This window comes from Manis pentadactyla, chromosome 7 (genome assembly GCF_030020395.1).
Source record: "Manis pentadactyla isolate mManPen7 chromosome 7, mManPen7.hap1, whole genome shotgun sequence".
NCBI classification, from domain to species: domain Eukaryota; kingdom Metazoa; phylum Chordata; class Mammalia; order Pholidota; family Manidae; genus Manis; species Manis pentadactyla.
Window position 1 is genome coordinate 90,754,447 of NC_080025.1, and position 17,066 is coordinate 90,771,512.

At 34.3% G+C, this 17,066-nt stretch overlaps 1 protein-coding gene across 5 annotated transcripts in view; it reads right to left on the reverse strand.

Moving 5' to 3' along the window:
• Positions 1 to 17,066, reverse strand: part of CRPPA (CDP-L-ribitol pyrophosphorylase A) — a 321,192-nt gene that overhangs the window by 107,044 nt on the left and 197,082 nt on the right. For all 5 annotated transcript variants that reach the window (XM_036894528.2, XM_057504562.1, XM_057504560.1 and 2 more), the window contains one exon: positions 4,070 to 4,201. In XM_036894528.2, the coding sequence (XP_036750423.1) occupies positions 4,070 to 4,201 (132 nt within the window). The remainder of the gene's footprint in view (positions 1 to 4,069; positions 4,202 to 17,066) is intronic.

The window sequence follows — 17,066 nt, forward strand, 5'->3', positions numbered from 1 at the left end:
CAAAATTAAGACTGTAAACACTAAGCTATTGGCTTAAACAGTTCATGCCAGAAGTACTAAGTCTCTATAAGTCTACTGCTATATTATCAGATATAGATCTTCAAATACTGAGAACATGTCGCCTAAACATAATTTTATATCATGGACATCACTGATGACTTGCATAATAAAGATGGATTAACAGGATGAATGAAGAGTAATACTTTATGCATAGAATTATTTAATACTTAAAAAGGGAGTAAGATCTTTTATATGGATTAAACTATGATTTTAATTTTCATAGTAATGTTTGTATGGTTATTTTAGAAAGAGGGAGAGGACCAACAAATTCACTCAAATTGTGAAGGCAAACTTTATGATGCATTTCTTGTATAGAACATAAATTTTGAATCTTTCCTTATCCATTTTCTATGTGAGGAACTGAGCATTGGATGTTAAAGCCAGCAAACTTTATACTGTACATAAGTGGTCAGGCTAGTCATTTAATCCAGAACTTTAAGTTTAATCTACCCACAAAGATCTTATTTTAAATTATTTTTTGAGGCCACTAGAATATTTTAAAGTTAATTTTGGAAAAAAAAGTGAATTTATGCTTTACTGTATTGATATAGCTAAGGAACTCACATATTCAGCAAATAATATCTCTGTGATCAGAATACATACATATGGTGTATATCTAGAGTTAAGCAAAGCATCTGCTAAAGTTTCCTATATCAGAAAGAAAATATGGATAAATTGAGTTGAAACATTACAAAATCAGATGCATTTATCAATGATTGAATTATCAAGAGTTATCAGTAATTGATCATCTACAACATTTTGGAACATTTACAGATACTAAAGAAGGAATCAACCCTTACGCTCCTCTAAATTATTTTTTTCCTTAAAGGTGCACACAAAATGTAAATGGCATCTAACTTGTAAATTATATGAAGCAAGTACAGCTAATTAATTGTATGCTATATTCTAGATCCAAAAAAGATAATAAAGACTGAAAAAACAGAATGAAATTAGTAAGTTTAAATTAACCAAACACAGAAAGTCCTACAGATGTGTGTAAGAGAACTTTACACAAATACTAATAGAGGCTTAACAGCACCATATGTTTAAAAAAAAAAAACTTACATAATTCTATTTTAACTATAAACACCATATACGTCAACCCTGAAGGTGCAGCCAAAAAACCAAGATCATCTATAGCACCAGAATTACCACAAACATAACAAGGCAGATCTTTAGGCCAGGAGATCATACGGGCAGTCAATTCAATATATCCTCTCTTCAGGAGGGGGCTATCAATAAGTTGAAAACTTACCCGAGGGAGCAGCGCCAGATTCTATGTCCTATGAAAACTGGTTAAAAATCTAGAAGGGCTTCACTGATTAGAAATTTAGAAGGACACACAATAACTAGCTATGAAAAGACCCTAATGGCTCACACAAAGATGGACTAGATTTAGGGAACCAGGTCTAACGTATGAACAATACAAGATGTCATATCTCGCAGCACCAAGGAAAGCACAAACCAACACTCTCTTCACTCAGTCATGAACAGAAGTTCCACCCCATGTATCTTCATATCCTTAGTGGTTAGGAAATGCCTGTCAAGTAGGTTCTTGATATCAGAAATATTTATTTGACTAAATGGAAAAATTAGTATTGAAGTACAAACAGACTGTGTCAATAGGTAGTAGTTTCTTTAGGATACATGTGAGTACTTTTCAAATTTTCTTTTACAGAACATCAGTCCCATGAATTGTCTGCAGTTAAAGGGTTACAGGAGGAAATGGAAAATGGCATACCCTTTGTACCTAATTTGGAGATATGAGTGCTCATCAGTAAGTTAAAGATTTGTGAGAAGCCCTTCATTAAAGAAGTCTATTTGGCTTCATTTACTGATGTTTACCAACTGTTTTAACCATAGCCTTTTCTCAGTGGCATATCTGATGAACATCTCAGGGTCCTTTGGTGAACAATCTTTAAGGTGGAATTATATATCGGACATTGTGTTGGTTGGTAAAACTGAACCTGCACCTGTTCCTCTGAGGACAAAAGTAAACCCCATATTTTAAACATTCTCACATATTTGAAACATCTTCACTATTGTATTTTTAAGAAAAGACAAGCAACGCCTAAGTAAGCTAAGTTTTCTCCCTAAAATGAGGAGAAACATATCTTGAAGGCCTTGCAGGATTATCATCTTCCCACTTTTGGTAGCTGAGTAAAGAGGTAGCTTAGAAGATCTAGGTTTCCTCAAAATAACAACAGTTAGAGACCAAGCAGCAGACTCAGTGTCCTCCTTTCCAACAAAGCCACTTTTCCAATCAGGGACCATCACAGGTATAGAGTCACAAAGATACATACTGTACTCTTCCCATAAATGTGTAGAGCATGGGAAAATCAGTATTTTATTATTAATAGGAACTCTACAGGTATAGCAAATAAAAACACAAGTTGCCAGTTATATTTGAATATCAGAGTAACAAAAAAGAATTTTTAGTATAAGTATGTTCCATGTATGCTATCTGAGACATACTTGTGTTAAAAAACTTTGTTTATTTGGCACACTACATTTCATCTGACAACCATATTCTCCACTGTAACATCAGCTATATTGCATACAGATCCGTTTCCCCTTGTCCTAAATCATAGGATAAAGAGAGTTCCAGGGATTGTGTGTGTGCTAAAGTTTCTCAGCTTTTGAGATTTTCCTTAATGAACTATATATTTGCATAGCATAGTGTCACTGCTATGCATCCATGACTCCTTTGAATGTCACAGGAGAAAGAACTGATTTATTTTTCCTGCCATAATAATCTCCAGTACAACCGAAGACAATCTATTGAAGAGGAAATATTCCTGAAAAAAGATACAGACCTGAGTTCCTATTCTTACTCTGCCAGTTATGTGTCCTTGGGCAAGTATATGTATCTCTTTAGACCTTGGTTGTCCTCAATACAATAACCTTAACATTTTATAGTTCCATGATCTTAAGTAAACTAAACTTTGCCTTGTTCTTAATGACTAACCAGAGGTCATGCGTGCATATTTTGGAAGCAGAGAAAAGAACCTCAAAGTAAAAGAAAAACAAGGGACTGACTAAAAGATGGTTCTTATATTTGATTAAAATTCCCTTTTTTTCCCCAAAAGAAATGTTACCCTCAGGCTAAACAGGCACCTTAAATATTTCATAAACAATAGCTGTTATTCAGCAACCAAATAACTTTCAATACCTTTCATGCTCTGGACAGTCAGTACCAAATCACTTTTATTCCAGATCATTAAAAAAAAGCAGTTGACTATTTCATTTCCTTGACTCCTGTGTGGTACCTCTAAGAAATTATAAAGCATTCTGTAAGTTCGATGAAAGATATCTACACACAAAGGGCAAATCCATCTTCCCTAACAAATTCTTCAAATAATTTGATTTAAACAGCATTTCTCTGCACAAAGAATCTATACTAATTCATTTTGCCTTCAGCTTAACTAGCTGCTATTAAAAGACAGTGACAATAAGATTTTTCCAATTAAATACCATGCCCTTTGTAATCTGAATGCCAGGCATTGCTTTCAAATGATTAAAAACTTGATCACCAACATTTTTAGCATAACATAAAATAAGTAAGTGATTTCAAATTCTATAAAGGTCTAATAGTTGTGAATTTAGGGTTGCCAGTTAAGAACAAAAGTCCAATTAAATTTGAATTGCAAGTTTCAAAATCCAAATTTGGTACATACTTAAGATAAAATTATTTTTTAACTGAAATTCAAATTTAACTAAGCATTCTGTATTTTTATTTGTTTACATCTGGTCTCCCTATATGGGTTTACCCAGTATGAGATATTTGACAATTTTCATCTTTCTTTCCTTAATCAAAACACTTGTTTTGATCTTTTATTTGTCCCACAGAGTCAAGAGGTTCTACCTATTACAGAATATGAACAGATGAGTAATTTTACAACCAAAATTGTTCTTATCACTAATCTCTCTTAGCTTTTAACAAAATCAGGCTACCACCATGAAAACTGTAGTTCACGGAACATACTAAAATGACCAACATTTTACCTACCTGTGGGTAATATATGAGAAGGCCACATAATAAAATATTTCTTTTTTTCACTTCTTTTGCAAATTCCCTAATCTGCATTAGGTTTTCCATTTTCTGACCAAAAGGTAGTAATTTATAATCAAGAAAATGCACCTGCAAAATAATAAAAAAGGTAACAATTAGCATACCATAAGCTTTACTTTTCTTTGAGAAATATAACATAAAAGCAGCTCAAAGCACAAATATATTATTATAATTATTTAATCAATTTGTGTTAATTAACAATTCAGCATTTCAAGCCATAAATAAATAAGATAGATGAATTCTTATTTATAAATATAGATGTGGTGAACCCTCATTGAGAATGACATTCTCAACATTTGACAACATTGAAAAATATAAAATTTTAATATTGTTTCAACTTGTGTCTGAGTCAAATATGTAAAGAATATATTTCATCAATTCATTCAACTTAATTCATAATTTGTCATCTAAAACTAGGCTAGACAGAAATAAACATATATATATATATATATATGTTAACAATATCAATATAATTCAAAGGAGTGCTTATCTAAGTTCGTAAGGTTTTTTTGAAGAATCCCTTTCAAAGTAATTAATAATACTGAAATTGTAAGAAATAAAGATCTAATTCTTAAATTAAATCCAGAAGAATTTTATATAGAATTATTTTCTTGGCAGTGTTAAACAGTGTTACTCTAAAAATTATTCAAGTGGCTATTTTTAAAATATTATCTTTCATTTAAATTTTACAGAATTCAGCTGATCTTTCCTCATTTCTGTTGAGGTTTTACAATACTATTTCTCTTTGATGGAACATAAGATCTTAATCAAAAGGATAGCTTCAAAATAAGCAATTTAAAATGCAAATGGACATATAGAATGAACTATATTGTGTGTTCTTTCATAATACCAAATTTAGTAACTCTCAAGACTTACAATTTGTTTAATTATATCCTTTAACTAGAAGCATTTTAAAATATACTCCATCCTGACACTCTTACACTGATCTCTTCCCTTCGTCTCTGCTCATTCATGTGAAAATACACTCTATAGAAAATATACAACCAAACATCTTACTATGTTTTTCTTTAACATAGCAGGATGAGGTCTTTTTTTTCGCACTTATCACGTTGCATTTTGCTTTTCCAGGAAACACTGCTTATATAACATCCATTTTTAAAGAGAATTATGTGATGATGTGTAATGTACATTAATTTAGTAGACATTCAATACTTATTTCTTGACTTTTCATTAAATATAGTTAATTGTAGACATATAACTGCTACCTCATAAAAGAAACAAAAGAATAGCGAAGAAGTAAAAAAAACTTTAGAATATGAAAAGCAAAAAAGAAAATATTTCAGGTTTTTCTACCTGCTAACTGTCTGAACACAAGATGACGTGTGATCCTATAACCTTGGGTTCACTTTCCCCAATTCTGTTTCCCCAAAAACTTATCAAGGTGAAATTCCAACTTTTTTCTTTTCTACCAGGCAGCATTTGCTTATGTAAAAATGCCTAGTGAACCACAGCCAAGGTGGAAGAATTATGAACGAACTATAAATACTGGACCTCCCCCAGTGTAATTTAACTTGCAACCAGGTGTTCCCTAGCTGGGACCTGGAAGCTAGTGACTGTCAGCTATTGCAAAAAATATTAGTTCCTGTTCGTGGCTTGAGCATTCTAAAAGGGTGGCTTATGTGCCACCTGTGATCTCGTTCCCTCCCCTTTGAGAAGCCAAAGTAAAGCAAGGAGAAATGGGGGGATGGGAGCAGCCCTTATACTAATGTGAGATGATGAGCTCAAGAGCTAAGGCTGAAGAGGTATGTCCATTTCTGCCCTGCCTCTTTTCCTGTTTGTAGTCTTTTACAATGTTGGGCAAACTAGTACCACAAAGGCTTCTAGTCTTATAAGTCTGAAATATCTAGCCGAAGCTAAAGTTGCTGGTGGTGGGCTTGCCAACAAAAAGCAGGCTAATTCCCCTAAACTGAAGGCAATTTTGGAAACTGCAGTCATGTTACGAAGGCAGGGAACTGGCTGATGGTAAGATTCTCTTCTGAGCCTACACTACCACATCACTAGAGAGCCCCATATCTATCTGGGAGTAACATTTATGGTTAAAGACCTCAGCAGTATTTAACACCTCTTTTAACTGTGTAATTACCTGTACTATTTAGATACCATGAAATGCCAGTGGCCACCATGCCAAACATATTTTATGTAAATGGAATGGTGTGGAGTTTTGCAATGCACAGCCTGAGCAACCTTAATGCCAGCCTAGACAAATAAAAAGGCAGGCAGACATTTCTTGTTTAATGTAAGTCTTTCTGACAAATTTTGATAAAAATTTCACACTAAAATAAGGAGGATGGATTTGTGGGAAAAAGGCACAAGGAGCAGAAAAGACAAGACCACTCTTATTTGTAATTACTGCCTCCACAAAGATTTAAAATACACAGAAATGACTGCAAATGTTGGCAACCAATTAATTAGAGAAGGAATGACAGATATGATACAGCTAGGAATGGAGCTCTGCACCACGGGGCTGCTGTTAAAGTCGGCCTAGGAGGAAGCCCAACGTGGGAGAACCCACTGGTAAGTCAGAGCTGGTCTCTGACTCTGGCTCTCCAAAAGAGAGCCTAAACTTAATTTTTAAAGAGTCATTTAATTATATCACTTATTAATTATAAAAACAAATAACTTTAGGAGCCTAAACATGGTAGAACGAAACTGTAGACAAGAATAAATCATACTAGAATGTATGTTGAATCTGTATTGTGTTTGGGAGAAGGGCAGAAAATGGAGCTATGATGTACATTTTTAAAATAATGTTCTTTCTAATTAAAGCTATAAAAATTACATTTTATAGTTTATGAACTGCCAGAGGGAGAAAAGAATTTATGATCACTGCAGCAAAGTATAGGAGGAAAGTAAAGTAGCAAACAAAACAATTGGCCAAGAGTAGTAACAAAATAAGCTTGTATAAAGAATTCCAAATATAAAAGTAATAAAAATAATTGTAACATATTTATGTCTTTCATAAGTAACAGATTTATTAGACTGGATTTTTAAGAAAAAAATCTAACAATATGCTAGTCATAAAATAGATGTCTAAAGGAAATTTTCCTGAAAAGTACGGAAGGATGAAAAAGACAAACGATGAAAACAGTACTGAAAATGAACGTTGTTGCAATGTAATGTGATACAGTAGAGTTAATACAAAAAGTATTAATACAGACAAAAGGAGCAGTACATAATAAAAAATGAAAATTATAACAATTTATATTATAAAATCATAATCTTATTACTAAGATTTGGACACACAAAGCAAAAAAAATGAATTATGAGAAAAAAATTAACAAATCCATAAACACAGAAGGATATTTTATTGCATTTCTCTTAGAAACTAATGTATCAATCAAACAAAGATCTAAAAAAAAAGAACATAAAGGCTTCTGTTTTCAGTATAGCAGCTGAGCTGAGGGTTTTTCCTTTTTTTTCAAAGCTGTAATTCTATGTCAGTTTTTCTGGCCTTTCTTATGCGGGAAAAGTTGCATATGAACTGATGCCACTTCTACATTACATGGACCTAACTCCATTATTTACCAATCACATAGAAGCTAATAATGAAAGAAACATACGTTACAGCAAAAACATGTTGAACTGAAGGACATGGTACAATAGTTTTTCAAAGTTCTCACCAGTCATAAGATGTCTAAAAAGGGACTGAAAGACTTTCACTCTGGCTATAGATCCAGAAGATATAACACACCCTAAATCCTTGGAAATAAAAAAAAGTTATTATCGCTTAAAGAAATCAGTAGGCCAATGCTGATGATCACAGAGTCCACAAATTAAATTAAGGAAATGGTGTACGAGTTCTAGATATGTTATGTATACATCTACAAACTGCCTATGCCATCCCACTAAACCAAGTACTTAGATTACAGGCAAACATTAAAACATGTAATAGAACAGAGTAATATAGGTCCTTTTCCTGAATATGCAGTATGTGCTTAACATTATAGTAGTTGACATAACTAACTTTTAAAGAAACAGATAGGGATATTGACCTCATGAAATGTATAATCAAAGCTGACAAAATTCAAGCATGAAGAAGTGAGCTACATCTCAAAATTATCTTCACCAGATGGGAAGGCCTGATGACATCATGAAAAACAGAAGATAATCTCCAGCAGATGTACTTCCTAATACCAATAGCATGAAACTTAAGCATTTAATTTACATTTTGCTATGAATTTTGAACTTCTATAATATATCAACTAAGTACAAGTTCCAGGAAAGTATACAGTAATGCAACCAACTTAACTTTAAAAACAAGGCAGGTTTACACAACTGCAGCAGAGAGTTCCAAAATGATCATGGTAACTCAAGAAAAATGTAAATATTTTTGCTTCAATAACAAATTTACACCATGGGCGGGTTTATATCCACTGAAATGTAGCAAAACATTTCATCTAGGTTGAGTCCTGTAGATTTGCTTATAACTACATAAGATAGTTATTCTTTGATCGCTTTCTACACTGTTCACTAATTTGCTGTACGTAAGTTACAGAAAAAACAGTATTTCCCATTTAGAATGCCATTTCTAACAGTTCTTTTTCATGCAGGGTATTTTTCTATCCCCTCCAAAAAAGAATGTCTTATTTCATTTTTCTTAAGGTAGCAAATTCATTCCTATAAACTAGTAAACTGCTTAAGTGTTTAACATGTGGGTAGCTTCATGGCTCTGTGGGTGAGCGAGGCTTCTGGCACTCGTACTTTGCAAAAGGCTCCTCCTCTGTGCCTCTTCTACACGTAGTTCTACACATGCTTTATGTTTGTCTGGTAACCATTTAATATATTCTTGGTCCCAGATGAATTCCAATTAATTTTTACATTTTAATACTGATTTTTTTCACTTGTCTCTGAGGGCAGATACATTAATTAAAAGACAATAATTACTATCAATAACATTCTTTAAAGTACAATATTCTTTAAAACACAAGGAATGTTCCATAAGTCCACATTTAACACTTCCGTCTCATTCCAGACTCTATGTTCACAGTAAGCCCTGAGAAGGGAGTCAGGAATCATAGTAGGAGGGGAAACAGACTCTGTTGTTTATTTGACTAAGAAGAAAGTTAATTTGTAAAGCTTAAGTATATATCCAAATAATGCATTGTGTAATGCCCACCAAAGTGGAAAGAAACATGGTCAAGATGAAAGTTCTGGTAATTATCAAAAAACTTGTAGATAGACCAGATATTCTCTGAATCCACAGAATAAATACTACGAAATTATCTACCAATGTCTACAAAAAAGTAAATTGTGTGAATTAGTTTCATCTTTGAAATACCACTTTTCAAAAGAAATATGAGGTAAATCTAATAATTGATGGCCAACACTAAGCAGATCAAAGTAAGAGTTTATCTTAAGGATAAACTTCAGAAAAACTTTCATCTCACTTCAACTGTTTATGAATTACACAGATTCTAATAATGAAAATTGATTTAATTAATTGTACTTTTATAAAGAAAACAATAATCTTAGAGTATTGAATCACTCTATTTTGAAACAAGTTCAAATAAATGCATCATGAAATTCGACTCATAATTCTGATGAATAAAAGCTAATTAACTTATAAGCTATCATGGAAACTCAGAGGAAATGCTTTACAACTCATTTGTAAATCTTAAAATACCAGCAAAACTAGTAGGCTGAGAAATGATAGCATTTAACAAAGGGCAGTAAATAAAATACATAGTACTTAGCATTAAAATATTAACCATATAGAGGCAGAAGACGACGGTGGAGTAGTAGAGCAGGAGAATCTGAGCTCATTGACTCCCATGGATACAGAGAGGCAACAATTACGTGTAATGCAACTCCCTCTGAAGACTGGTGGAACAGATCTTCCAGAGCTAAAGACAGGAAGCAAAGGGCACATCACAAAGGGCAAGAGGAGCAGAGCCATGGTTGGCAATCAAATCTTTAGAGGGGCAACTCACAAGCAGCAGAGATACCACAGGCATGGAGGCTCTCCTTCAGGAGGGAATCAAGCCCCACAGTGGGGAACCACAGTCCTGAGACCCTATTCACCAGCATATATGCAATAGTTCTGGCCCAGGAACAACAGGAGGGCTCATGCAGCCACACAGGGAACATCTCTGGAATGCTTAGTGCTGGTGACCAGTGGGGACTGAACTACTGGACACCACAGGATGCCTTCTACATAGCACCACTATTTTCAGTACCAGATGTAGCTGACCTACCTAATACATAAAGATAAAGAGTCAAACAAAACGAAGGGACAGAAGAATGTGTTCCAAAAGAAAACAAAAAAAACTAAGGAAAAGTCTAAATGAAATAAAGGTAAGCAATCTACCTAATAAAGTTCACAGTAATGGCCATACAGATACCAGACTTCAGAAGAATAGATGAAGTGAAAGAGAGTATCAATAAAGAGACAAAACAAAACAAAAAAAGGACCACTGAAAGGAAAAATACAGTAACTGAAATGAAAAATACGCTAGAATCAACAGCAGTTAAGGGATGGACTGATCTCCTATAACAACATCAAGTCTAACAACACTCACATGATATGGGGGTCTCAGAAGGAGAAGAGAGAGAGAAAGGTACAGAAAAGTCATTTGAAGAAATAATAGCTATAAACCTCCCTAACCTGGGCAAGAAACAGACATCCAAGTTCAGGAATGCTGAGAGTTCCAAAGATGAACCCAACGAGGTACACACCAAGATATGTAATAATTAAAATGTCAAAGATGAAAAGCAAAGAGAGAATCTTAAAAGCAGTGAAAGAAAGCAATGAATTAACTATAAGGTAAACCCCATAAGGCTGTCAGCTGATTTTTCAGCAGGAACTCTGTAAGTCAGAAGGCAATGGCATGATACATTCAAAATGCTGAAAAAGAAAGACCTCCAACAGAATACTCTGCCCAGCAAGGTTATCATTCAGAACAAAGAGGAGATCTAGAGCTTCTCAGGTTAAAGGAGTTCACCACCACTAAACCAGCCTTACAAAAATGTTAAAGGAACTTGTAAGAGGAAAACAAAAGGCCATAACTAGAAGAAAATTATGAAAGGAAAAAATTAAACTGTGAAAGTAAAGGTAGTAGTTCAATCACTTATGAAACTAGTATGAATGTTAAAAAATAAAAGTAAAATCAATGTGTCTACAAAAATTACTCAAAGGATACACAACATAAAAAGAAGTAAGTTATGATATCACATACATAAAACATAAAACTTAAAACATAAAGGAACTAGAAAAGGAAGAACAAGCAAAGCCCAAAGTTAGAATAGGGAAGGATATAAAAAGATTAGAAAGGAAATATATGAAATAGAGACTGAAAGAACAATAGAAAAGTCAATGAAACAAAAGCTGGTTCTTTGGAAAGATAAACCTTTTAAAACTGATAAAACTTTAGCTAGACTCATCAAGAAAAAAGAGAAATAAAAGAAATAAAATCAGAAATTAAAGAAAAGTTATAATTGACACTATAGAAATACAAAGGATTATAAGAGACTACCATGAAAAATTATAGGCCACAAATTGAAAAACCTAGAGAAAAAAATTGTTAGAAACATACAGTTTTCTAAGACTAAATCTGGAAGAAATAGAAAATGTGAACAGACTGATTACCAGTAATAAAATTTTACTGGTAATAAAAGAACTATCAACAAACAAAAGTCCAAGACCAGATGACTTCAGAAGTAAATCCTACCAAATATTTAAGGAAGAGTTTATACCTATCCTTCACAAATTATTCCAAAAAATACAAAAGGAAAAAATGCTTCCTAACTCATTCTATAGGCCATCATTAATCTGACACCAAAACACAAAGAATATAAAAATTACAGACCAATATCCCTGGTGGACATAGAAGCAAAAGTCCTCAACAAAATATTAGCAAACCTAATTCAAAAATACATCAAAAGGACCATTTACCACAATCAAGTAGAATTTATTCCAGAGATGCAAGGATGATTCAAAGTCCATGAATCAATCAACATAATATACCACATTAACAAAAGGAAGGATAAAAACCTATGGTCACCTCAACTGGTACAGAAAAGCACTTAACAAAATTCAACATCCATTACTGAAAACTCTCAACAAAGTGGTTAAAGAGGGAACATACCTCAGCATAATAGGCCATATATGACAAATCCACAGTTAACATCATACTCAATGGTGAAAAGCTGAAAGCTTTCCTCTAAGGTCAGGAACAAGACAAGAATGTCCAATGTCACCACTTTTATTCAACATAGTACTGGAAATCCATGTCACAGCAACCAGACAAGAAATAAAAGGCATCCAAATTTTAAGGAAGAAGTAAAAACTGTCACTATCTGCAGATGACATGATACTATGTATAGAAAACCTTAAAGCCTCTATCAAAAACTAATAGAGTAAATGAATTCAGTAAAGTTGCACAATAAAAAAAATTAGTATACAGAATTCTCTTGCATTCCTATATATTTACAATGAATTAGCAGAAAGAGAAACTAAGAAAACATCTCATTTACAATTGCCTCAAAAAGAATAAAACACCTAGGAATAAATGTAACCAAGGAGGTAAAAGACCTGTACTCTAAAAACTATAAGACATTGATAAAAGAAATTGAAGACACAAAAAAATGGAAAGATATACCATGCTCATGGACTAGAATTATTAATACTGCTAAATATCCATACACACAAAACAATCTACAGATTCAATACAATCTTTATCAAAATACCAATGGATTTTTTCACAGAATTAGAAAAAATAATCCTGAATTTTATACAGAACTACACAAGACCTGGAATAGCTAAAGCCATCTTGAGAAAAGAACAAAGCTGGAGGTGACACTCCCTGATTTCAAACTATACTACAAAGCTATAGTCATCAAAACAGGATGGTACTAGCACAATAATAAACCCCTATCAATGGAACAGATTAGAGAGCCCAGAAATAAACCCATTTTATATCAGTGAATCTACAAAAAAGGAGGCAAAAATATAGAATGGGGAAAAGAAAATCTCTTCAATAAATGGTGCTAGGAAAAGTGGGCAGCTACATGCAAAAGAATATAACTGAACCACTTTCTTACATCACAAACAAAAATAAACTTGAAATGCATTAAAGACCTGTGAGACCTGAAACCATACAGCTACTCAAAAAATATATAGGCACTAAGCTCTTGAAAAGAATCATAAGTAATTTTTTTCTGGATGTTTCCCCAGGCAAGGGGAAAAAAAAAAACAAGTGGGACTATATCAAACTAAAAAGCTTCTTCACAGCAAAGGAAAGTATCAACAAAATGAAAAGGCAAACTACTGAGTATATTTGCAAACAATACATTCAAGAAGGGGTTACTATAAAGAACTCAAAATCCTCAACATCAAAGCAAATAATCTTTTTTTTAAAAAGGGCAGATGACCTGAGTAGACATTTTTTCAAAGAGACATATGAATGGCCAGAAGACATATAAAAAGATTGTCGACATTACTAATCACCACTGAAATCCAAATCCTAACCATAATGAGATAGTACCTCACACCAGTTAAGAATGCCTAGTATCAAAAAAACAAGAAATAACAATTGTTGGTGAGAATGTGGAGAGAAGCAAATCCTCATGTATTCTTTGCAAATTGTGTAATGTACAGCCGCTATGGAAGATATCGTAGGAGTTCCCCAAAAAAACTAAAAACAGAAGCACCATCCAATCCAGTAATTCCACTTCTAGGCATTTACCTGAAGAAATGAAAACAATAATTCAAAAAGATATATGCACTTAGGCTCATAGACACTGAGAAGTGACTAGTGGTTACCAAGGGGGAGGGGAGTGAGTATGGGTACGGGGCAGAAGGAGGGGGACTGTTGAACCACTGTGATGTAATAAATAAATAAATGATAAGATATATGGACCCCAATGTTTACTGCAGCATCTTTACAGTAGCCAAGATATAGAGGCAACCTATGTGCCCACTGATAGATGAATGGAAAACATGATGTATTTATACACAATGAATACTCCTCAGCCATAAAAAAGAATGAAATCTAGCCATTCACAAAAGCATGGGTAGACCTAGAGGGTATTATGTGAAATAAGTCAAAGAAAGACAAATGCTGTATGATTTCAGTTATATGTGGAATCTAAAAAAACAAAACAAGCAAGCAAAAACAAAGCAGAAGCAGATTCATAAATACACAGAACAAACTGGTGGTTGCCAGTGGGGGGAAGCAAAATAGGTGAATGGGATTAAAAGGTACAAATTTCCAGTTATAAAATAAACCAGAGAGATGAACAGTACAGCATAAAAAATATAGTTGGTAATACTGTAATAACTTCATATGGTAACAGATGGTAACTATATTTATTGTGATCATTTTGTAATGTACATAACTGTCAAAACACTATATACCTGAAACTAATATATGTCAATACTTCAAGCAAAAAAAAAGAAACTGCTCATATAAAAAATTTGAATGTGTTTACTGACTTAAAGAATTAAAAAGTAAATGAGTTTTAAAGTATCACAAATGTTTTGTGTACACATTTTGTTTTAGATACTTACTTGAAAGTCAAAGGGATGAAATGAGAACTTCACATTTTAAACAGTCAATAGAAAGAGCTAATATTACTTTAAAACATTTTAAAAAATAATCAAAATGAATATTTTTTTTTGGATTTCACAAAGCAGTTTCTACTGCAAGAACTAAGTCTGCCACTGCTACATTATGGTATAATTATCTGAAACATTACATACGTCTACAATTAATATTTGTACTATCTGCAACAAATTTTACAATTAAAAGTTAGCAATCCTAATGATTAATATGAAACACTGATTTGTTTGGCTAACATTAAAATTACATTTTAAACACTATATTTAAAATATAATTCTGTATTTATTTTTCTCTCTGAAAAGAACTCTCAAGATCATAAATGACTGGAGAAGTTACAAAAAGCAGCATGTGATTCTTCAGTGAGTTTAAAATATCATCTTTATATATTTTAAGTAACTTGTCAAAATTTCATTTTACATAATTTATTTACATCATTATTTACATGATAAAATTATTGCTTAGGCAGCAATCTATTAAATTTAAGGTTGTTCACAGGTCATTTGGATAAACATTATGTGATTTTTTAAAATTAAATAATATTTTTGGAGTACACAGACACCTTATTCATTTAGTCCAACCACTACAAAGTAGTACTTTGAATTTATAAGAATAATTTATTCTGTTTTTATGTGCCTACATCTGTAAGTGAAATTTTTTAAACATGTTTTAATATGTTTCAAAAGGCAGAACAATTAAAGAAAAGTATTTCAGAGGGGGTGTCTGTAATACATAGCAAAAACAAAAGGTATTCAGACATGACCAAGGGGACTGAAATACAGGTCTATGCTCTAAGTGAGCCACATGAGCCCACACTCAACAAATTCATCCTATGCCTTTCCTAAGTACGGCAAAAATCACTTAATAATCTCACTAATTAATTGTTTCACAATTTCAGGAATTAATAGTCATTTCGTAGCATTTAATAATCACAGATTTCTTTTACCCCAGGAAGTTCAACCAAAAGAATATAGACACATAAAATTAAGATCTTACGGCCGGGGGCGGAAGATGGCGGCGTGAGTAGAGCAGCGGAAATCTCCTCCCAAAACAACATATATCTATGAAAATATAACAAAGACAACCCTTCCTAGAATAAAGACCAGAGGACACAGGACAATATCCAGACCACATCCACACCTGAGAGAACCCAGCGCCTCGCGAAGGGGGTAAGATACAAGCCCCGGCCCCGCGGGAGCCGGGCGCCCCTCCCCCCAGCTCCCGGCGGGAGAAGAGCAGGCGGAGCGGGAGGGAGACGGAGCCCAGGGCTGCCGAACACCCAGCCCCAGCCATCCGGGCCAGAGTGCAGGGCCCTCGATACTGGGAAAACAGGGCAGCAAGAACAGTGAGCAGGCACTGGAGGCTGGGCGACAGAGGACATAAGAAAAGCGCGCGACCATTTTTTTTTTTTTGCTTTTTTGCTGCTTTGTTTTGGCGAGCGCTTTTTGGAAGTCTTAAAGGGACAGGGACCCCAATATTAGGGAAACAGGGCAGAAAGACCGGTGAGCAGAGGCCTGAGGCTGGCACCGGAGAATAAAGAAAAACGAACGACCACGTTTTTTTTTTTTTTTTTTTAATTTTTTTTTTTTTTTTTTTTAATTAAAAAAATTTTTTTCTTGTTTTTTTTTGTGGTCGTTGTTTTGTTTTGGCAGGTGCTTTTTGGAAGTCTTAAAGGGGCAGGGCGGGCCACTTAATCCAGAGGTAGGGAATCCGGGATCTCTGGGCACCCTAACCCCTGGGCTGCAGGGAGCAGGGAGGCCCCTTACGGAGATAAATAGCCTCCCAGCAGCTCCTGCTCCAACGCGACTCCACCATTTTGGAGTAGCTGCCCGAGCCAGGCCACGCCCACAGCAACAGCGGAGATTAACTCCATAGCAGCCGGGCAGGAAGCAGAAACCCTGTCTGCGCGCAGCTGTGCAGCACAAGCCACTAGAGGCCGCTGTTCTCCCAGGAGAGGAGGGCCACAAACCAACAAGAAAGGAAGTCCTTCCAGCCGTCACTCGTCCCAGTTCTGCAGACTATTCCTATCACCATGAAAAGGCAAAGCTACAGGCAGACAAAGATCACAGAGACAACACCAGAGAAGGAGACAGACCTAACCAGTCTTCCTGACAAAGAATTCAAAATAAGAATCATAAACATGCTGACAGAGATGCAGAGAAATATGCAAGAAAAATGGGATGAAGTCCGGAAAGAGATCACAGATGCCAGAAAGGAGATCGCAGAAATGAAACAAACTCTGGAAGGGTTTATAAGCAGAATGGATAGAATGCAAGAGGCCATTGATGGAATTGAAATCAGAGAACAGGAACGCATAGAAGCTGACATAGAGAGAGACAAAAGGATCTCCAGGAATG